Raw genomic sequence first — 22,806 nt, 5'->3', positions numbered from 1 at the left:
CACAACTGCTCAGCCGAGGCTCGATGCCTCTGCGCCCAGGAAGCCCCGACTGCTCTGGTGGAATGAGCAGTGACGCCGAAAGGCGGAGCCCTACCCTTGGCTCGATAAGCCTCAGACACCGCCAGTTTAATGAACCGGGCAATGGCCACCTTGGAGACCGCCAAACCCTTGCGCGAACCCTCCGGGACCACAAACAGGGAATCCGTGCGCCGGAAGGATCCGGTGACCTCCAAGTAAATCCTCAATGCCCTGACCACATCCAGACGGTGCAGTTCCCGTTCTCTGGAGTGGGAAGGAGAGGGACAGAGCGACGGAAGGACGATGTCCTCATTGATGTGAAAGGCGGAGACCACCTTTGGCAGGAAAGCCGGGACTGGTCGGAGCACAACCTTATCCTGGTGGAAGATCAGGAAAGGTTCGGAACAAGAAAGAGCCGCCAACTCAGACACCCGCCGGAGAGACGTGATGGCCACAAGAAAGATGACCTTGCAGGACAGAAGGCGAAGGGAGACCTCCCGCAAGGGCTCGAAGGGGGCAGATTGAAGCGCCGAGAGCACCACATTCAGGTCCCAGGAAGGAACCGGAGGGCGATACGGTGGAACAGAGTGAGCCACCCCTTGCAAAAAGGTCTTAATCGGCCCCAGAGGGGCCAGGGGACGCTGGAGAAGAATAGACAGCGCCGAAATCTGTCCCTTCAGAGAACTGAGGCCCAGCCCCAGGTCCAGGCCCGACTGGAGGAAGGACAGGATCGTGGGAAGAGAAAACCGGAGAGGTGGGACGCTCCGGGACTCACAGAACCCCAGATAGGACCTCCAAACCCGATAGTAGATCCTCGAAGATACGGGTTTACGAGCACGGATCATGGTGCGGACAACGTCCGCGGAGAAACCCCGTCGCGTTAAGACGGCGGTCTCAACAGCCACGCCGTCAAACGTAGCGAGCCTAAATGCTCGTGGAAGATCGGACCTTGAGAGAGAAGGTCCTCCCTGGAGGGCAGTGGCCACGGAACGTCTGCCAACAGCAACATTAGGTCGGCGTACCAGGACCGACGGGGCCAATCCGGGGCGATCAGAATCGCGGGAACGCCCTCTGCCGCGATCCTCCGAAGAACCCGTGGCAGGAGGGGAAGAGGAGGAAAGATGTACAGAAGGGAGAATTGGCACCACGGAAGGACAAGCGCGTCGGCGCCGTAAGCCTCCGGGTCCCGTGCCCTGGATACGTATAGGGGAACCTTGCGGTTGAATTTGGAGGCCATGAGGTCCACGTCGGGGCGACCCCAGCGAAGACAAAGGGCCTCGAACACCTCTGGGTGCAGGGACCATTCTCCCGGATCGATGGTGGACCGGCTGAGGAAATCTGCCGCCCAGTTGTCTACCCCCGGGATGTAAATCGCAGACAAGGCTGGCACGTGCGTCTCCGCCCAGAGGAGAATGAGGGACACCTCTTGCATCGCCGCAGCGCTGCGGGTGCCTCCCTGATGGTTTATGTACGCCACCGCCGTGGCATTGTCCGATTGGATCCGAACAGGGCGGCCCCTCAGTAGATGGGTCCAGTGTCTGAGGGACAAAAGAACTGCCCTCAGCTCCAGAATGTTGATCGGAAGTCTGGACTCCGATAGAGACCAAACGCCCTGGACGGATCGGGGAGGGAAAACCCCCCCCCACCCCCGTAAGCTGGCGTCGGTGGTAATCACCAGCCAGTTCAGTGGAAGGAAGGACCTCCCCCTCAGAGGGAGATGCAACCACCAGTTGAGGGAAGCCCGAGCCAGGGGAGGCAGAAGGAAGGTCCTGTCCAGACTCCTCGGTGATTTGTCCCAGGCCGACAGAATCGCCCTCTGAAAGGTGCGGGAATGGAATTGTGCGAACGGCACTGCCTCGAAACAGGCAACCATCTTCCCCAGCAACCGCATGCCGGATCTGAGGGAAGGCCGGTGATGACGGAGAAGGCTGCGAACCGACCCGCGAAGGGCCAGACGCTTGTCCGACGGAAGACGGACCTCTGCCAGTTCCGTATCCAGGAGCATCCCCAGGAAGATCAGCCGTCTGGAGGGGGTAAGGGAAGACTTGGGGTGGTTGATAATCCAACCAAACCGCGTCAGGGTCTCCAGAGTGAGATCCACACTGCCGGATGCCTGTGAAAGGGAGGGTGCCTTGACCAAGATGTCGTCCAAGTACGGAAGAAGAAAAACACTTCTTGAACGTAGAAGGGCCAAGACAGGGGCCAGGACCTTGGTGAACACCCGAGGAGCCGTTGCTAGACCAAAGGGAAGGGCAACGAACTGGAAGTGATCGTCCCCCACCGCGAAGCGTAGGAAGCGGTGATGACATGGAGCAACCGGAACGTGGAGGTATGCATCCTGAACGTCGATGGAGGCCATGAAATCCCCCTTTTCCAGGGAGGCCACTGCGGACCGGAGAGACTCCATCCGGAATCTCTGCAGGCGGAGGAAGCGGTTCAGGCGCTTCAGGTCCAAGATCGGTCGCACCGAGCCTTCCTTTTTGGGGATCACGAAGAGGTTCGAGTAGAACCCCCTGAACCTTTCCGTCGGAGGCACCGGGGCGATGACACCCTTGTCCATGAGTGAGCGAACGGCTGCGAAGAAAGAGGCCGCTCGTACGGGGTCCCGCGGAGGACGGGACCGGAAGAAACGGTCTGGCGGAATGGCCGCAAATTCGATCTTGTACCCGCAAGATACAATCTCGAGCGCCCATGCATCTGAGATGTGGTTCCGCCAAACGTTCCTGAAAAGGAGAAGGCGGCCCCCCACCCGGGTGGGTGGGGGCGCACCTTCAGGCAGAGGGCTGCTGGCCTGTGGTAGCCCGTGCAGGCTGGGTCTTGCGCCAGGTAGGTTGCGCCCGAAAAAACGGCTTCTTGCGTCTATCCTGGGTTGGGCCAGAGGAAGAAGAACCGGCCCCGGGTCTAGATCCGGAGGGCTTACGAAAGGACCGAAAACGGGACGAACCCGCGCGACCCCGTGGGGCGCCCTTTGGCCTGGACTGGGGAAGGAGAGTACTTTTCCCACCCGTGGCCTCTGATATAAGCTCGTCCAGGCGGGTCCCGAACAAGCGGGAACCCGTGAACGGTAGACCGGCCAAGGAGCGTTTGGAAGCGGCGTCCGCCGCCCAAACCTTCAGCCAGAGTTCCCTCCTGACAGAAACCGCCAGGGCAGAGGAACGGGCAATGAGGGCCCCCGCATCCAGGGAGGCCTCACAAATAAATTTTCCAGCCTGGATAATTAGCTGGGCTAAGGAACGGAGGTCCTGAACAGGAACGTCCGACCCCAACTCCTGCTCCAGCTGCAAACCCCATTCAGAGACCGCTTTGCCAACCCAGGCGGAGGCAAAAACCGGTCTAAGGGCTGAACCAGAGGCAGAAAATATTGCCTTGGAAAGGGATTCCGTCCGACGGTCCTCAGCGGACTGGAGGGAAGATCCGTCCTGTACAGGAATAGCAGTGCTTTTGGACAGGCGAGCCACAGGAGGATCCACCTTGGGCGGAGATGTCCAGGTGGTCACAGACTCCGCCGGAAAGGGATAACAAATGTCCAGCTTTTTTGGTGTAACAAAGCGGACGTTTGGCCGAGTCCAAGCCTTGGATACCACAGAAGAAAAATCTGCATGTATGGGAAAGACCTTGGAGGCCTGTCTGGGTCGGAGAAAGGACACGCCGGCCTGTTCAGAGCTGGGGGGGTCATCGTGTATCTGAAAGGTATCGCGGATACTAGTGATAAGATGCCCCACCGCGGATGACAATTTTGACGGAAGCTCTGAGTCCATGTCCACATCCGAATCCGCCAGTTCTCCCTCAGAAGGCGTATCCCTTTGAGAGGATAGGCTTGACTGAGCTCGCACGCATGGCGGAGAGAGCGAAACATCAGGAGAAGATGTGCGCTCAACCCTTGAACGTTTCTGAGTACGCCGGGCCCTGGAAGATTCACTGGGAGGCAGGGAATCAGTGGGGGCGGCAGAAACGGCATTCCCAGCAGGTGCGACAGGGATTTCGGCAGTCTGCGGGAGAGGCGGTCTATCCACGAGACGGCCCACCACGTGTGTAAGGCTCTCCACCGCCAGAGACAGAGACCTAGCCCAGTCAGGGGGTTCAGAAACAACAGGGGGCACAGCAGAAAGCGGGCCCTGCACCGGGGCCTGACATGCAAGGCAATGCGGCTCAGATTGCCCACTTGGAAAAAGTGCCTTGCAGGCGGTACAGGCGTGGTACCAGGGTTTGGGGGCACCCGTGGGATCAGACATGCTGACAAGTGGTCGTACCTTGATACAGGGACAAGGGATTGCAGCGGCTATGACCAGTGGGGTTAGGAGAGGGTTAACAGCCCTACCAGTGCCTCAGAAGAACGTCAGGTCAGATCCCTAGGAGCGAAGGTCCAGATCAGCAGCCGCGAGGCAGCCAGAAAACCAGCGTGCGTCCCCAGCGATGCACCGGTGTCTCCCACGTGTCTCCACTTCAGTCCGGAGTGAGGAAGCGCGGCAAGCTTGAGCAGAGACGCGGGAACAAGCTCCGCCCCCTCCACGCTTGAATGTTTCATAACGAAACTCCGCCCCCATGACGCGCGCGCGAAAAAACACCCGCACCCCGTGCTGCCCGAGATTCCCAGGCATATGTTGTCAAAGAAGGGCCCGCAGGCCCCAAAAGCGCGGCGGTATAACCGGACGTCGGAAGGTAAGGTGGTCACCTGACCCCCGTCCCGCCGAACCGAACCGCCGATGCCGGGCCTAAGCCCCGCCCCCTCGATCACGGTACGGAGCGGGCGGCGGCGGGGAGGTAGTAAGAAGCAGGGGCTATCTTTTAAGCGTAAGATCGGGAGGTACATGAAAAGCAGGCAGATGGGGAGATCCCACAGAGCGCTCTGAGAAGCGCAGGAAACGGCCGACCACGGGTGCCCCCCCCCCGAACCCAGTGCAACAGGGACAGGGAATGGGCTGGAAAAGCCATCTTACCTGTCTTCACCCTCATTTCCTTCCAGCAGGGTCGCCCCTTCAGCCCCTGGCACCGCAGTGGCAGGAAGCTGGAAGAGGGGCTTGGCGTGCGGGCGACCCCCTAGCTGGCGGGATGTAGGGGAGCCGGTGCTGCCCAGATCCTCCTATTGCTTCAGTGGGGGAGGCAGCAGCGCAAATACGTTGGCACTGGTGCAGCTCAACCCCGGGAGAACAGAGAGGTCCAATGCGTCTCTGGTATCCCTAGGAAAAAACAAAAATAAAATAACAAAATTAGAGAAAAAATTAAAACAAGGAGAAAACAGCCCTGCAGTAGCAGGGGGTGTCTTGCCTCCTTGGACACTAAGCTAAAACTGGTAGCCTCTATCTCCAGGCTGAGGGTATAGCTGATGGAGGAGGGGCTTAACAGTTTTACTTAGTGTCACGCCTCCTAGGGAGCTGAGCTATACCAAGGTCTGTGTCCCCCAAGGAAAATGGGCGAGAAATTAAATTTTTAATTTTCACAGCCATATGTTTCTAATTTCTATGAAACGCCTGTTGGGCCAAAGTACTCATTCCACCCTTTGAAATATTCCTTGGGGGGTACAGTTTCCAAAATAGGGTGACTTATTGAGGGTTTTCTCTTTGGGGGTGACACAGCGAGTCTTCAAATGCGCTATGGCTCCGGCAAATGATTCCAGTGAAATTTTCCCTCCAAAATCCATATGTGCTCCTTTCCTTCTGATTGCCCATTCAGCAGTTTACAAGCACATATATGGTATTTATGTAAATGGCAGAATCAGTGTAATAGATGTTGGTTTGTTTTACTATTAACCCTTGTTGTGTTACAAGAAAATAGTTTCTAATGGAAGATTTGCCAAAAGAAAATTACATTTCAAAGTTTTACCTTTAATTTCTTTTAATTCTTGGGGAACACCTAAAGGGTTAGCTCAGTTTGTAAAATCAGTTTTGAATAACTTGAGGGGTGCAGTTTCTAAAACAGCAGCATTTATGGGTGGTTTCTACTACATAAGCCCGACAAAGTGACTTAAAACTAAATTGGTCCTTTAAAAAGTGGATTTAGGAAATTTTCTTGAAATTTTTCAAAATTGGTTGTAAAATTCAAAGCCTTCTTAAAAATAAATTGACATTTTCAAAATGATGCCAGTCTAAAGTAGACATATGGGGAATGTTAAGTCAGAACAATTTTCAAAAAAGATTATTTTATTTTTTATAAAAAAAGGTGAAACATATTCACTCAAAATTAACACTATTATGAAGTACAATGTGTCATGAGAAAACAATCTCAGGATGGTTATTACCTCAAAGTGTCACATGTTAGATTTGCAGAAAATTGCCAGGTCCTTAAGGTGAAAAATGGCAGGGTCCTGAAGGTGTTAAGACCTTACACACAGTGTGGTGTTATATTTTTTTATTTTTATTTTTTGTTTTTTATCCTGATGGCCATCAATATTAGATCATTGGAAGTCCAAATCTTGGCACCCCTGTCTATCCCCACTGTGATCTGGTACTGCACAATGCTGTTAACATAAAAGGATCTGTGTAAAAAGTAACTGAGTAACTTTGTATATACTGCATCAATAAACTTGACTAATGCAGAGTTACATCCACTATTATAACCCAGAGTTGCAGGCTCTTCATGGAAGAAAGTTGACAAGTTTGTTGTAGACAGATCTGTTCCATACATCTAAATCTACTGTACAGTGACTGGTAAAAAGAGGACTCGTCTAGGATGCAGAACATAAGAGTGCAAGACATACACTAAGCCAAAAAAGTGCAGGGAGCTTTCAGCTATGAAAGTAGCCAAATTGTGTGTAATACAAGACAATAGTACCAGCTGTAACCAAGAATCAGTAAAAAAAATATATTCTATTTACCAAATTATAGACATTTCTGTGTAACATTTGTGCTCAAAGGTGAACACTTCAACAATCCTAATAACCGGAATCTACTTACCAGTAGTGTTATTCAGATGCTGATCCTGTAGTGTATGGAGTTCTCCCAGTATAGAGTCCATTTTTTGTTTCTTTTCCAGCAACACTCCTACTTTACTGAAAAGTGGACCCCTCTCTTCAGAAGCAGCTTCTGATATGGAGGAGTTTAAACTTTGAGAAATTGCTCTTGTAAGTGACAAACTTTCTGCTTGACGTCTGTTATCTGGAACTGGTGGAGTCTAAAAGAAACCATAGCGTACAATAAATAAAATGTAATGACACGTTTGAGAGGAGTAATTTCAGTGGGTTAGACCTCTAATATTAATAGGTTGTACAACAGGCTGCTGGCATTTTATGGAATTGCAGTAGACCTGCATTAGAACATATGTTTAGCAAGTTACATTTTCAAAACATTAATGGGGTTGTGCCAATTTTTATTTATCCCCTACCACAGAATTGGAGATAACTAAATGATCGGCGGACATCTGACCGCTGGGAACCCCACAGATCACAAGATAGGCGGCCCTTTACCCCAAAATGAATGGAATCCTAAAAGTAGAGCACGAACATTGCTGCTCCGTGTATCTCTATATGACTGCTGGAAATAGCTGAGAGCTGTAATCTATTTCCCACAGTCCTACAGAGAATTAAAATTGAGGAAGTTTCCACGCTCAACCTGCCGCTCCATTCATCTCCCGAGTACGGGGACCCTATTCTTGTGATCGGTGATGGTGTCAGACCACATCAATCAGCTGGTGACCCCTTATCCAATGAATATTTAAACCCGACACAACCCCCCTTCTAAAAGGATTGCGCCATCAACAAGCCCTACCCCTATTACAGAATATGGACATTATAGAAAGGTTTCCATGCTCCTCTATAGGCTTCTTGCTGCGTCCAAGCATTAAATGAATGGCCATTCATCCCACCTAAAATAAACTGTTTGTAATAGTGGATCTAAGCTTGAAAGATGCGTCGGTGATAAAACATGCCCCTAAACCATTCACAAACTTCTCAAAGACCAAGTGGATATAGTCATCAAATCGATTAAGCAGATAAATGCAGTACCTGAGCATCGTCGAGCTGGTTGTGGAAGCGCTGAATGAGGTCATTTAGTTCTTCGTTTAGTTCAGATGTTAAACTCAGACCAGACACACTTCCTGTTGTTTCTGTGACAACTGAGACAAGAAAACAATAAAATTACTACACTGTGCAGTAGATCTATTTAAAGGGACTGTCACCTGCTTTTACCATTTTAAGCTGTCACCATCGCTATGTTCACTAAACTACCTTATTTACAGCAGTCTTCTTTTTACTTTATTTCGTTTTGTCCTTTTGATATAAAAGCACTTTTTATGATATGCTAATGAGGCTCCAAGGTGCCTAGTGACGCCCCCCTGCAGTGCCCAAGAACGCCTACTGATCCTCAAATAACCTCCCAGAGCCCCGGCAAATTGTTTCGCCCCCTCCCCACGTCATAGTCTACCTTCTAGAAATGCTCCGTCCTTCCTGCCGGCGGCCAGAAAACTTGCGCAGGCGCAGTACCGCCTGTGCGTTTATCAAGCTCCTGAGGGCAACACCCTTTAAAAGTCTCACTGGGCATGCGCTGAGCCCAGTGATGTAACCTGAGCGCTGTTGCCCTGAGGAGGCTGATAATCGCGCAGGGCGCAGGCGGTACTGCGCAAGTTTTCTGGCCACCGACAGGAAGAAGGACGGGGCATTTCTAGAAAGTAGACTGACGTGGGGAGGGGGCGGAACCGTTTGCCGGGGCTGTGGGAGATTTGAGGATCAGGAGGCGTTCTTGGGCACTGCAGGGCGGCGTCACTGGGCACCGGAGAAGGAAAAAAACGCTTTTATATCAAAAGGACAAAACTGAGATAAAGTAAAAAGAAGACTGCTGGAAATAAGGTACTTTAGTGAACATAGCGATGGTGACAGCTTAAAATGGTAAAAGAAGGTGACAGATTCCCTTTAAATCAAGCTTTATTTAAAGTGGACTGAACTAAAAACATACATGGGTTTTGTGGTTAAAGCCACTTTCAAATACAATTTGCAAGTCAATTCAATTCCTTGCAATTTTCCAGATTTTTACTTGGTCATTCAATGGGATTGTTTATATTTCACCTCAATGGCACGTAATGAGAACAGGTCCACAAGTTCTGTTAACAAAGGCACTTACCAGATTCATCCATTACAGCAATTGCCTGTTCAGCCTTGTGCTGTAAAGCCAGGAGAGCGGCCTGCCTCCCCTTCAATGCCCTGAGCTGTTCTTGCTGCTGTAACATCCTTGTCAGTAGTGCATGCTGTTTTTTCATATCTTTTAGTTCTTCTTTGGCCTCTTGTTGTGGATCCATTGCCTAAAGACAAGGTAAAAACTCATTAGAAAATATATGACCGCGTGCAAAGATGAGGCTCAGAGCAACCTCCTTCAAAACCAGCCTGTCCTAAGGAAAACATACAGAAAAGAATTACATTTAGTCGCTAAATACACAATTACTAATTATTAGAATTACAGGGTAAAGTTAATTCCTACTGTGAATTTTTTTTTTGCCGTGCAAAGAAAACCATTTAACCTCTTGGGGACACAGGGCGTACAGGTACGCCCTGATGTCCCGGTACTTAAGGACACAGGGCATACCTGTATGCCCTGCGCGGTAATCCTTCAGCAGGCACCCTGTGACAATGCCGAGGGGGGGTCCTGTAACCCCACCCCCTCCCCCTTATCGGCGATGCCATCGGGTCCCCGTGTTGCTGTAATGGGACCCGGTGAAGAGCCTGTGAGATCCAGCCCCCTGGATCTCACAGGCAGGAAGCTGTATGAGTAATACACACTGTATTACTCATACAGCCAATGCATTCCAATACAGAAGTATTGGAATGAATTGTAAAGGGGATCAGACCCCCAAAAGTTGAAGTCCTAAACTGGGCCAAAAAATAAATAAAATAAAAAAAATTTACAAAAAAGTTTTACCCCAATAAAATTAAAAGTTTTAAAAAAAAGAAAGAAAAGAAAAGTAGACATTAGGTATCGCCACGTCCGAATCCACTGGCTCTAGAAACATGACCTAACCCCTCAGATAAACACCGTAAAAAAAAAAAAAAAAAAAAGGATACATATTAGGTATCGCCGCATTCGTGATAACCTACTCTATAACAGTATCACATTACCTAACCCCACAGGTGAATACCATGTAATTACCCCCTGCAGTGCCCAAGAATGCCTCCTGATGCTCAAATAACCTCCCACAGCGCCGGCAAACGCTTCCGCCCCCTCCCCACGTCATAGTCTACCTTCTAGAAATGCCCCGACCTGGATAAGTAAAAGTTACGCCCACATAAAGTGACACTGGTCAGATTTGCAAAAAATGGCCTGGTCCTTAGGGTGAAAATTAGCCCGGTCCTCAAGGGGTTAAAGAGATTGTCCGATCTATATATAAAAAAAATGTATGGCAGATCCACATGTCTGAAATGGGAATATATTTTAAAATGTATTAAAGGGGTATTCTGGTTATATCAAAAGTTAACCCTTATTAAAAAGATAGGGGATACCTATTAACTGCTGGGACCCCTTTTAATCATGAGAATGGGGGATATAAAATAGAGTGGCAGGTCAGTGCATGCAAAGCCGCTCCATTCTTTTTATGGGACTGCTTAGCCATTTCCAGAAGTCACAGCGATTTATAGAGTTGCAGTGTGCATACTAGACCTGCTGATCAATTCATTTCGGGGGTCCTGGGCCACCTTACTTGTGGTCAGTGGGTGTCCCAGCTGTCAGACTCCCACCAATGAGTTATCTCCTTTCCAGTGGATAGGTGATCACTTTTAAACTTGACAAAACCTGTTAATATTTAAAAAATTACATGCCAAACATACGTTCGAAAGCAGGTCTACTGCAATGACATAAAATGCCAGCAGTCTGTTTTATTCTATTATACTGCATATAAATATAAAAAGGTCTAACCCACTGAAAATGCTATTCATTATGCAGCTCCATTCATCTCTGAGACTGCTGGTTTCCGGGGCCAGCGGGTGTCAGACCCCCCCGATCTGATACTGATGAACTGGCCCAAGAATAGGTCATTAATATCCAAGACCAGGAAAAACCAGTTTAAACATTGTACATATTTATATTTTAAATGCTCTCTTTGGGACAGACACTGGAGACGCCTACACAGACTGCCAGGAAAGTCGCAGAGTAGTATATGGATGCGTCGTGGCACTCTCCAGCCTCGTCTATAATTCTAGCAGCACAACACAGCGGATGTAATGATACAAGGATGACTCCATACAGGTTGGATCTGCTCTAGCAATATTTTGGCATTTTTTATGTGGATAGTATCAAAAACAATTATAGGTATAAGGATACTTTCACGTTCACATTTTTTTGTGGATCCGTCATGGATCTTCCGTTACCATAATACAACTGCATGCATCCGTCATGAACAGATCCGGTTGTATTAGCTCTTGACGGATCTCAGTATCGGAATTGAAAACACTAATGTGACCACTGTAGCTCAAGACACAAATGCAAGGGACCAAACGACAGCTCCTGCAAAAAGTCAAATGCAAATGTTTCCACAGAGACAATGATTAAAGTCACATGCCTTTTCATCATGTAGCACTAAGGCTGGTTTCAAATCTGCATTTTTAAAGGGAACCTGTCACCACTTTTATGGTGTCCTAACTAAGGGCAACATAAATAAGTGACTGATTCTCTTAGCAAAATGCCGGGTCACTTTCTTTTATTGACCCAGTCAATCTGCCAACATCTTGTATTGAAAAGCTCCAGCTGATAATGATGAGTCCTGAATATTCATGAGCTCCTGACTCTCCCCACCTACCGGCTGCTGAGTGACCATTTTTTACCATCAGCAGCAGGTGGGCAGGGGAGTGGCTATAGCTCTGAATTTAAAAAAAAACTCTGCACTCAATGACATCACGCTGGACTCAAATCAGCTCATTAGCATGCAGCATCTTTGTGTGTATATTATGAGGTAACCACCTGTCACACCAGTAAGTTAATACATCTAAAGCACTTTTTAGTAGTTAATGATTGTATATAATTAGTTAGATTATAATCAAATATACACATGACAGGTTCCCTTTAAATCTGGCAGGCTTTCCCGGTTGCATGCATCGGTTTTTGTCTGGCCAAATTATAGGGGTTGTCCCATGACAAACACGTCCAATATCATTTGAATAAGAGAATAAGTGTCTGACTGACTGGGTCCCCCACTGATCATGAGACTGGGGGCCTGTGTTTCCCCATCTTTAAATGGAGCGGCGGTCAAGCGGTACACTGCACTCAGCTATCTCCAGCAGTCCCACACAGAGTTGTGGATCGGAGATTATGTGTTTGTCATGGGGCAACCCCTTTAATGAGTGCCAGGCAGCTATGTGTAAGGCCTGTCTATCCGAAATGTGTAAGCAAAGCCAAGCGGTTGGTATTCAGATTTTCCATGGATACCATAAAGAAAACTATGATTGGCATTCCTACCCCATACTGGAATTTTTCTACTTGTTCCCCCACCAAATGTACGCTTGTACTGCTCCTTCCGGCCCTTACTTTAAAGCGGTCATCAGTTTAGCGCGGTCATAGCTGCCGACAGACTCTTACTGCGCACACAAAAACAGCTCTATAAAGGGAATGGATAAAATCCTATTTAGCAGCAGTTATTAACCTTTTTTGGTTTGCTACCCAATGTGAGGCCAGTATAATAAGTAGGGATTTTGGAATAATTATAATATATACCTTAGACTGTAATCTGGGCTGCAGAAGACAAGTGTTACTTGGCCTCAGCTCTATGAAATTCTCAGATGCTCTTTTAGACTTGAGAAGTATTGATGTCAGGGTTTGACCATTTCATTTGTGAAACAGAGTTCCCTAGATCAGCGTTTCCCAACCAGTGTGCCTCCAGCTGTTGCAAAACTACAACTCCCAGCATGCTCGGACAGCCTTTGGTTGTGCGGGCATGCTGGGAGTTGTAGTTTTGCAACAGCTGGAGGCACACTTGTTGGGAAACACTGGCCTAGATTGTCCTCAATTCGTGGTAGACTAAAAGCTCCTTTTTTGAACAATTTACCGTATTTTTCACTTAATAAGACATGCACCTCCCCCCTCCCCCAAAGTGTATGTGTGTGTGGGGTCTGTGCGTCTTATTTAGCAAATACTAGTGAGCGCTTCCATTATGGAAGTACTCACTAGTATGCTTTAGGTGCCAGGAGTATGGAGTGAAGAGCTGCAAATGCTTGTAATACTCATCCTCCCGGTCTTCATTCCTGGAGCCAGCGCTGCACTGTCCTGACCCCGGTCTAATGGGGGTCTAACATGGAAAGATCTGATATGAGGTCTGATGAAAAAAATTTTTTTCTCATTTTCCTCCTCTAAAACCTGGGGTGCATCTCATCATCGGGTGCGTCTTATAAAGCAAAAAATACGGTAGTTTGTTAGACTTGAAGTGTTACAGTATAATGGTACATTCCCATGTACAAAGTCGTAACAGATTATTTATCCCATTCCAGGTCAGCAATCATAGCTTATTTTTCACATTTAAGGCTACTTTCACACTCGCGTTTGGTGCGGATCCGTCATAGATCTGCACAGACGGATCCAGTTTGTATTATCTTTAACATAGCCAAGACGGATCAGTTTTCTATTGTGCCAGATTGTGTCATAGAAAACGGATCCGTCTCCATTGACTTACTTAGTGTGTCAGAACGGATCCGTTTGGCTCAGTTTCATCAGACGGACATCAAAACTCTGCAAGCAGTGTTTTGGTGTCCACCTCCAAAGCGGAATGGAGGCAAACTGATGCATTCTGAGTGGATCCTTTTCCATTCAGAATGCATTAGGAGAAAAACTGATCCGTTTTGGGACGCTTGTGAAAGCCCTGAAGGGATCTCACAAATTGAAAGCCAAAACGTCAGTGTGAAAGTAGCCCAAGACAACACTATGGACAACCACTGAGGGGTCCTCCTACTCTGGGGAACCCTCTATGAACAAGCTAATCAATGTATTAAATGGACAGCCACTTGGTTAAACTGCCAGCCCCCAATACATATCCTGTTTAGCCTCCGCTTTCCAGGACACACTCCCATTACTATCAGCAGTGCACGGGAGCAGACATTATCAAAGAAAGGGGTAGTCTTTATTTCACAAACCCTTCAAACAAAACACTGAACAGGAACCACAGCTCCGTTCAACGTGTAGTGGCCGTACCGGGTTACTGCAGCTCAGCTTCCATTCACTCCAATAGAAGCTAAGCTGCAGTAACCCTCACTGGCCACCGCACTTGTAAAGGAGCTGTGCTCCCTGTTCCATTCCGGAGCTAGTCCTGGCACAGGAGGATGCAGGGAACAGCTGATTCGTGGTGGTGCAGGGTGCCGGACCCCTACTAATCAGATATTAATGACCTATACTGAAAATTGGTTATCAATATCAGCAGAGGTCTCGGGAGTCAGAGTCCTGCCGATCTGATATTTATGACACATCCTGAGGATAGGTCCTCAATATTAAATTCCTAGATAACCCCTTTTAAGGAACCAAATTATCTACAACCTGCATGTGCAGAGCATGCAGCAGTAATCAGTCCAGTTAAAAATTCATAGACCTTTTTAACACAAGATATGACTAGCCTTCCATTATTTACCTGGCTATACTGACCAGAAAAGTCACCATTATTTCACAAGAGAGCAGAAAACTGCCCGATCTGTTATCCTGGTCTACAGAATAACATAGGAGACAACATGGGGGACTGTGCCTCGACTATCTTGAAGCATCTTTGCAACAGAAGCCATAACCAAGCCCAGGTATTACAGCCTACAAGGGGGGGGGGGGGGGCGCTGACTGGAGATTCTGATACCTCAACAACTATAAAACATTCACCGGTTTCGTTCTACAGCAATCCATGATGCACACCTCAAGTCACCAGTAACCAACCCAACACTTGTGAGGACACCACACAATATCCAAAACATTTACAGTTTCTCTAACATTTAATTGGCGTTAGGCGACTTTCACAGGAGCTCAATACCGGAAAAATTATCAGTTTTAGGGTCCATTCACATATCCGTATGTGTTTTGCGGACCGCACATCACCAACACTATAATAGAAAATACCTAATCTTGTCTGCAATTGTGGGCAAGAATAGGGCATGATATAGATTATATATATATATATATATATATATATATATATATATATATATATATATATATATATATATATATATATATATATATATATATATATATATATATACACATACACACACATATACATACATACATACACACTTTTTTTTTTTTTTTTTTTTTTCGGGAATGGAATTGCGGAACCCAGTGCAGATCCGGACAGCACATAATGTGGTCCTATAGTAATGAATGGGTCTGCAATTCTGCTCCGCATTTTGCCAAACGGATGTGTGAATGGAGCCTTATCCTAATGCATTCTGAATGGAGAGCATTCCGTTCAGGATGCATGAGTTGAGTCCCTCTCAACTCATTTTTGGCCGGGCCGGAGAAAATACCGCAGCATGCTGCAGTTTTCTCTCCGGCCCGGCCAAAAATCTTTAACACTCCGGCCTTAATTTACATTGAAGTTTTTTAATGCCGGATCCAGCCCAAAGTGTTCTGGCAAAACGGATCTGGTTTTGTGGTCTGCGCATGCGCAGAACTTTAAAAATGAGGGGGAAAAAATACCGGATCAATTTTTCCGTATGACAACCGGAAAGGCAGATCTGGTTTTGCAATGCATTTGTGAGATGAATCTGGATCCATCTCACAAATGCATCCATTTCCAACGGAACTGCCTGCCGTGTGAAAGTACCCAAAATTACTATTTTAAATCTTCTGACAAATAAATAAAACATGCTGCAATTTACATTAAAATAAAGGTCCACCTTATAAAACCAGGTCATTATTTAACAGGTTGTCCAGAAGTTTGATATTGATAGTCTATCCTCAAACCCGACAGGTGGGGGTCCAATACCCTGAACCCCCACGGATCTGCAGTTACCTTGCTCTGATGCAAGAACTATACAGCAACCATCATTGTGTAGTAGACTGAGCTGGTAACTGCTGCAAGACCAAAACACTGGACATCCCCTATATAACCATGTGTATGTTGATTTAGGGCGCTCTCACACGCTCATTTTTTTATGCAGTTTTTGAAGCCGAAATCAGGAGTAGACCATAAAGCTAGATGAGCAGTAAGGAAAGATACGACGTCTCCCGTTTCTTTTAATCCACTCCTGGTTGAACACTGCATGTGGCTGACAACATGCAGTTAGGGTACGAACACACGGCACAGCTGCGCTGCGGTTGAGTACCACGTACTATATTGGGCTCTAAACTATTAAAGACTGACCGATTTCGTATTTATGCATTGTTAACGGATGCACGGCACCTCCAATGCTGTCAGCTAGGGATGAGCAAATCTACTTCGGATGAAACATCCGAAGTTAATTTGCAGATAACGTAGTTCTAATACTGTACGGAGCAGGAGCACCGTACAGTATTAGAATGTATTGGCTCCGATGAGCCGAAGTTTCGCGAGACTTTGCGCAATAACTTCATAAATTAATTTGTACTGTAAAAAACATTTCCCGAACTCTGGTTCGGTTCCAAGGTACCATTTGTTCGGGAAATGGTTTTTTACAGTACTAATTTATGAAGTTATTAGGCGAAGTCTCGCGAGACTTCGGCTCATCGGAGCCAATACATCCAAAGTCGATTCGCTCATTCTTACTGTTAGCAATAGTCTTCAGTAGTTCAATTAGAGCCCGCTGCAGCCCGCCGAACTGCTGTTCAAGAAGGCACCAGCGTTCCTGTGAGCATCGCCGCCTTCGCACTGCTTTCCCTAGGCAGAGAGCAGACATGTTCATCAGTCACATGGCCTAGAAGAAGCCACATAGGAGTGAATGGATCTGAGCTGCGATACCAAGCACAGCCTCTATACAGTTTATGGCACCGTGCTTGGTGAGCATGAAGAAGGCAGTGACTCTCACAGACGCACCGCTGCCTTCTCAAACAGCTGATTACTGGAGGTCCCGGGTGTTGGACCCCACCGATCTTGATATTGGTGACCTATCCTCTGGGACAACCCTTAATGGCCTCACAGCATAGCGCAAAATGGATAAATTTGTACATTCACCAGTAAGAGAGTGGTCAAGACTAAACTTCCGCAGAAAGCCTTATTGTATGTACACATGACAGATCTTGAATTGAACAGATTGAATGGAGCTAAAATGTGAGCAGGCTCCGGCTGCGGCTTTAAGGCGTCTGTGACAACTGCTGCAAGAATGGACATATACATTCCTGGAGCGGTCTGGAAAACTCCTCAGTCGCATGATCTGCAGTGCAGCCTCCTATTAAAAGCAATGAGAGGTGGTTTCACAGAATCACCACAGTTTTCCACACAAAAATCCGTCATGTGAACATACCCCAACAGTGAGAATACAGGCTCATCACCTGAGGAAATTGTGGCAGAAATAAATAAATTACAGATAGAAGCTCAAAAGCGGATGTCACCGCCAGTTCTGTGAGAAGGTCTGTTAAACGTTCTTGTCTACCCCTTGCACGACGTTCTTTGTTTTGGTTTCACTTTGTCATCTCCTTTCCTTCTCCCAGCCGTCACCTATTTACACCAATTGTCTCCCTTTATATTCCCTCCCATACTGCCTCATTTTGCGGTTTATACTTCTTCCTGGATGAGTTGTTCACTGCTGGAGGCTGCTACTGCTGATTCCTCAGATAAGTCTTTTTCCTTTATTTGTGTTTCCTTGCTGGCTTGATTCTAGGTGACCCTGCCTCCGTCCGTATTAAGTGCAGGGAGCCGGTGGTCGTGTCCCCTCACTATTATAGGGTTTTCAGGTGTCACAGTATTAGGTGCGTGGGCATGCAATCATCTACCATAAAGACCTTTGGATGGGCATAGCAGTCAGGGAGAGCTCTAGGGGTATTTATAGGGCTCACCCATATGTTCCTTAGTTTGGGATCAAGCCAGTCGGATGTTTATTTATAAGTTCCAGCTTTCTGCAACACCATCCGTGACATTGGGAAAACGTATGGATCTGTAGAATAAGGTTTCTCTTCTCAGAAGAGTGGGTCCCCCGACCCCATCCACCATCTGTATGACTATAGTATGAAGTCACAGGGATTATGGAAACAAATACCCTATTCCATACTATTTCTGAACTTCCAGACGTGAATTACAGAAGTCGCACTGTACAGTGACGTCAGCAATTTCTGTAAACTCAGCCACCATTCTATATCAAAGACTCTGCTCGGGGACCCCTTTTCTTATAGGTGTGGGACCCACACCCAAGACTCCTATCCATAAGATATTCAACCTCTTAATGACATGACTTACTGGCATTAAAGGACTTCTACGGGAATTAAGAAAATTAAAATACTTAAAGGGATTCTGTCACCAGTTTTTGACCCCCACATTCAAAAATATGGTTATGTGCATGGAGCCCTTGTGATTCCTAATGTGGTCTTATAAGCTAAATCTGTAGGCTCATTTAGTGTAAAAAACGTTTTATCTAACCTGTCATTCATCTCGGTAAGGTGCCCAGGGGGTTGCTCATGTCTTCAAGATGCCGCCCACCGCCGCCGTTCGTGCCCAGCTCCTCCTTTGCTGTCCTCAGCGCCGCCCGAGAATCCTTTGCAACGCCTCCGGCTCTCCCTCACTCCCCGCTCCTTCTTCTGTAAGATCCCGCGCGTGCGCACAGGCCTGTGCCTGATGCGCCCATGCGGACTTCTCCGTTCAGCTTCATTGAGCGAAGTGCGCATGCGCCGGCACTTCGCTCAACCTCCCGATGACCTGAAGGCTGACGCCAGTGTTCAGGTCATCGGGAGGTTGAGCGAAGTGCCGGCGCATGCGCACTTCGCTCAATGAAGCTGAACGGAGAAGTCCGCACGGGCGCATCAGGCAGAGGCCTGTGCGCACGCGCGGGATCTTAAAGAAGGAGGGGGGAGTGAGGGAGAGCCGGAGGCGTTGCAAAGGATTCTCAGGCGGCGCTGATGACAGCAAAGGAGGAGCTGGGCACATCGCTGATGACAGCAAAGGAGGAGTTGGGCATGAACGGCGGCGGGCGGCATCTTGAAGACATGAGCAACCCCCTGGGCACCTTACCGAGATGAATGACTGGTTAGATAAAACGTTTTTTTACACTAAATGAGCCTACAGATTTAGCTTATAAGACCACATTAGGAATCACAAGGGCTCCATGCACATAACCATATTTTTGAATGTGGGGGTCAAAAACTGGTGACAGAATCCCTTTAAATATTACTTCATTATAAATACATTCCCAAATACCTTACATTAGTTATAATGACTCATTTACATTGGGGAGCAATCATTAGGAGAAACAAAATGGCCGCCGTCCTATTAGTGCACACAGAACCTGTCCTATTCACACAGAAGGACAAGTTACTTCACAACACTGGGCTAAAGAGGTGACTCAACCTTCTCTCAGCTCTAATCAGAGATTTGTATTTTCATTTTCTTAATTCCCGGAGAACCTCTTTAAAAGGTGTGGTATGGAGCAGGCACACAAGCAGAGAGCTTGCTCCATACACAGTACCACTGTGATCGCTGTATAATAAAGCAGGCACCCGCCGGCAGTGACTGGGATCAGAGACAGCTCTGATCCTGGTCATTAATCCCTCAGATGCTGCGGTTAATAGCGCCCACTGCATTAGTGTTCCCGAGAGGGAGGAGACTCCCTTTTTACAATGACTGGAAATATCAGGTCTTCGGTCAGTTGCTATGACAGCCTGGGGTCTTGTGAAGGCTTCCAAGACCCGTCATAGTGAGCTGCCTGAAAAGCTGTGCCCGAGGAACAGCCTGACAAACAGCCGGTAAAAATCCCATAGGCTAGAATAGTATTCTATAATAAACGGCTGGCTCAGAGTATTTTTGCGTACATATACTTATTATATAAACCACCATCACATTTATAAAAAGTTTAAATCCTATTGTTTCATATATATTATATTAGGAGTAAATCTCTCAAAGCCAGGAGTGAACACCACAGAGTGTTAAGGACAAACCCAACGAATACAGGTCAAGTTTGTATCGAAAGATACAAACAACTCCAGGAGTAGACACAGCAGGGCGTTGAGAACAAACACAGCAGGTACATTTTGCAAAGTCCATGTTGCTTTTCAACATAGATCTCACAAAGCCAGAAATGGACTCGGTAGGGTGCCGAAAGCAAGTGTAGCAGGTGCAAGCCGCACTGCTCCTAGTAGATGTAGCAGAGTCCGTACTGTTATTGAAAATAAATCATACGTGGACACGCCAGGATGTTATCCATAAATCCAGCAAGTAACAATAAATGTAGCAGAGTCCAGCTGGTATTTTAAAGATGTAAAATCCAACCAGCACTAAACAGATGTAGCGGGGTGCAGCCAGCGCACTGGTTTGCAGCAATCGACCGTATGCAGTTTGCACTGGATATATATTTTTCCACTATTATGGATAAAGTCTTTCAGCAAATAGTTAACAGGAGAGACAATTGCATTACCACTGTAGTGATGTCGAGTCCAATAGACACGTTTCGGAACACTTGTTCCTTCAATTAAAGTCCATTGGAGAGACTAATAAGATATAATAATATTTGTATTACAGTGTGATATATACCAGTGTGTGAATGTCGTAATCCATTATTATTGGAGCACTTCAAACTCATTTTAATTATATGCGCGAGCTCCACATTTTTTTTTTAGGTACATTAATGAAATTATATATGAAACAATAGGATTTTAACTTTTCATAAATGGGATAGTGGTTTATATAATAATAAAAAGTATTTGTATGCAAAAATCCTGTGAGCCAGCCGTTCATTATATATTTTCTATTTGTATTGTTTTGGCCAGCGGGTAACCGGCAGGCCGGGCCCCAGTAGTGTGCGGGTAACCGGCAGGCCCGGCCCCAGTAGCGTGCGGGTAACCGGCAGGCCCGGCCCCAGTAGCGTGCGGGTAACCGGCAGGCCGGGCCCCAGTAGTGTGCGGGTAACCGGCAGGCCGGCCCCAGTAGTGTGCGGGTAACCGGCAGGCCCGGCCCCAGTAGTGTGCGGGTAACCGGCAGGCCCGGCCCCAGGTGTAAACCGGCAGGCCCGGCCCCAGTAGTGTGCGGGTAACCGGCAGGCCCGGCCCCAGTAGTGTGCGGGTAACCGGCAGGCCCGGCCCCAGTAGTGTGCGGGTAACCGGCAGGCCCGGCCCCAGTAGTGTGCGGGTAACCGGCAGGCCCGGCCCCAGTAGTGTGCGGGTAACCGCAGGCCCGGCCCCAGTAGTGTGCGGGTAACCGGCAGGCCCGGCCCCAGTAGTGTGCGGGTAACCGGCAGGCCCGGCCCCAGTAGTGTGCGGGTAACCGGCAGGCCGGGCCCCAGTAGTGTGCGGGTAACGCTTCTCTATAGTTTTATCAATATAGAATAGTATTCTATTGAAGGCTATCAGAAGATCACATGTACAAGACCCCTTAGTCTACCAACAGAATTTCCGTGCTGTTTCACAAACATTTTACACATAAAAAAAACAAAAAAAAAAAAAACAATAAATAATGCTGCCATGTCGCAAATTAAAAGATAAAAATATATATATCATGTGCAGTGAATGCTGTAAAGGGGGGGGGGGGAGAATTTGCCGTTTTTGGTCACTTTGTGCTTTTGCATAATTTGCGAATTGCAGATGAGCAAAACACAGATACTGGCCGGGCGCTTTCCGCAATTTGCAGACCACACATGACCACAACCATTAAAGAAAAAATGCCTTTTTTTCTGCGGAGCCGCAAAATGGAGCCATGGATGCGGACAGCACACTGTGTGCTGTACGCATCTTTTGCTGCCCAATTGCGGTGCCTAACAAAAAGCACCGCAATAGGTACGCGTTTTGCAAATTTGTATATGGGACTGTTCAAGGAACAATACATCTATGGCAAACACCCCTGGTCGGAAAATATAGTCTTCTACAGGAGGTATATAGGCGACTTGCTAATTATATGGGATGGGAACATCAACGAGGCAGCCAACTTTACTAGACATCTCAATAACAATACCTTTGGCCTTTCCTTTACAGCAAATTACTCCAATACTTGTATCAAATACCTAGACCTCGTACTCTTTATTAAAGAAGGATCCATTGAAACAAACATTTTTCGAGAAAGTTGATGGAAACAGTTACCTCACATCACAAAAAGTGCACCAATGATGAAGACTTCATAACCCAGAGCCGCATCCTCACTCACCGGTTCCTTAACAAAGGTTGCCATAATAACATTGTTGAGGCAGCGTTTTAAAGATTAAAAAATTATACTCAACAGGAGTGCCTAGTATCAAAACATAAAGGACAAGGGGTCCCCCCAAAGAGCGGAGAGCTACAAGTCCACATTCATCACCACTTACAATATTAACCAAAAAGTCCTACGGGATATCCTTACCAAACATTGGCCGATCCTGCTGGCAGATCCGTTCTTGAAGGATCATATTAAACCCAAGCCACAACTGACGTTCAGAAGGGCCCAAACACTTAAGAATTTTCTAGCTGCCAGCCAACAGCGCAAGATGAAGAAAAACACTCCATCAACAACGTTTTTTCCTAACCTTGATGGCAGTTATAAATGTGGCCATGGATTATGTAAATGTTGCCTAAATATATCATGGAAGTTCAATTTCAGTAGTAATCTTACAGGTGAACGTTTTGATATTAAGACTTTCCTGAACTGTTTCTACTCATAAGTCATCTATCTCCTAGAGTGTACCTGCGGACTCCAATACATAAGCTGCACAACCCTCAGCTTGAGAGAAAGGACCAATAAACACCGTTGGAACATCAAACGGCTACACGAAGCATGGAGTCTTCAGACACTTTTTACAATATCATAATAAAGACCCGACCCAGTTTATTATAA

General features: G+C 47.2%; 1 protein-coding gene across 5 annotated transcripts in view; it reads right to left on the bottom strand.

The window, feature by feature from the left end:
• PCM1 (pericentriolar material 1) overlaps positions 1-22,806 on the bottom strand; it is a 146,962-nt gene that overhangs the window by 90,055 nt on the left and 34,101 nt on the right. For all 5 annotated transcript variants that reach the window (XM_044299703.1, XM_044299717.1, XM_044299732.1 and 2 more), the window contains 3 exons: positions 9,066-9,243; positions 7,955-8,064; positions 6,909-7,125 (listed from right to left, as the gene is read on the bottom strand). In XM_044299703.1, coding sequence (XP_044155638.1) covers positions 6,909-7,125; positions 7,955-8,064; positions 9,066-9,243 — 505 coding nt within the window. The remainder of the gene's footprint in view (positions 1-6,908; positions 7,126-7,954; positions 8,065-9,065; positions 9,244-22,806) is intronic.

This window comes from Bufo gargarizans, chromosome 1 (genome assembly GCF_014858855.1).
Source record: "Bufo gargarizans isolate SCDJY-AF-19 chromosome 1, ASM1485885v1, whole genome shotgun sequence".
Taxonomy (NCBI): Eukaryota; Metazoa; Chordata; class Amphibia; order Anura; family Bufonidae; genus Bufo; species Bufo gargarizans.
This window is presented reverse-complemented; position numbering and strand designations above follow the sequence as displayed.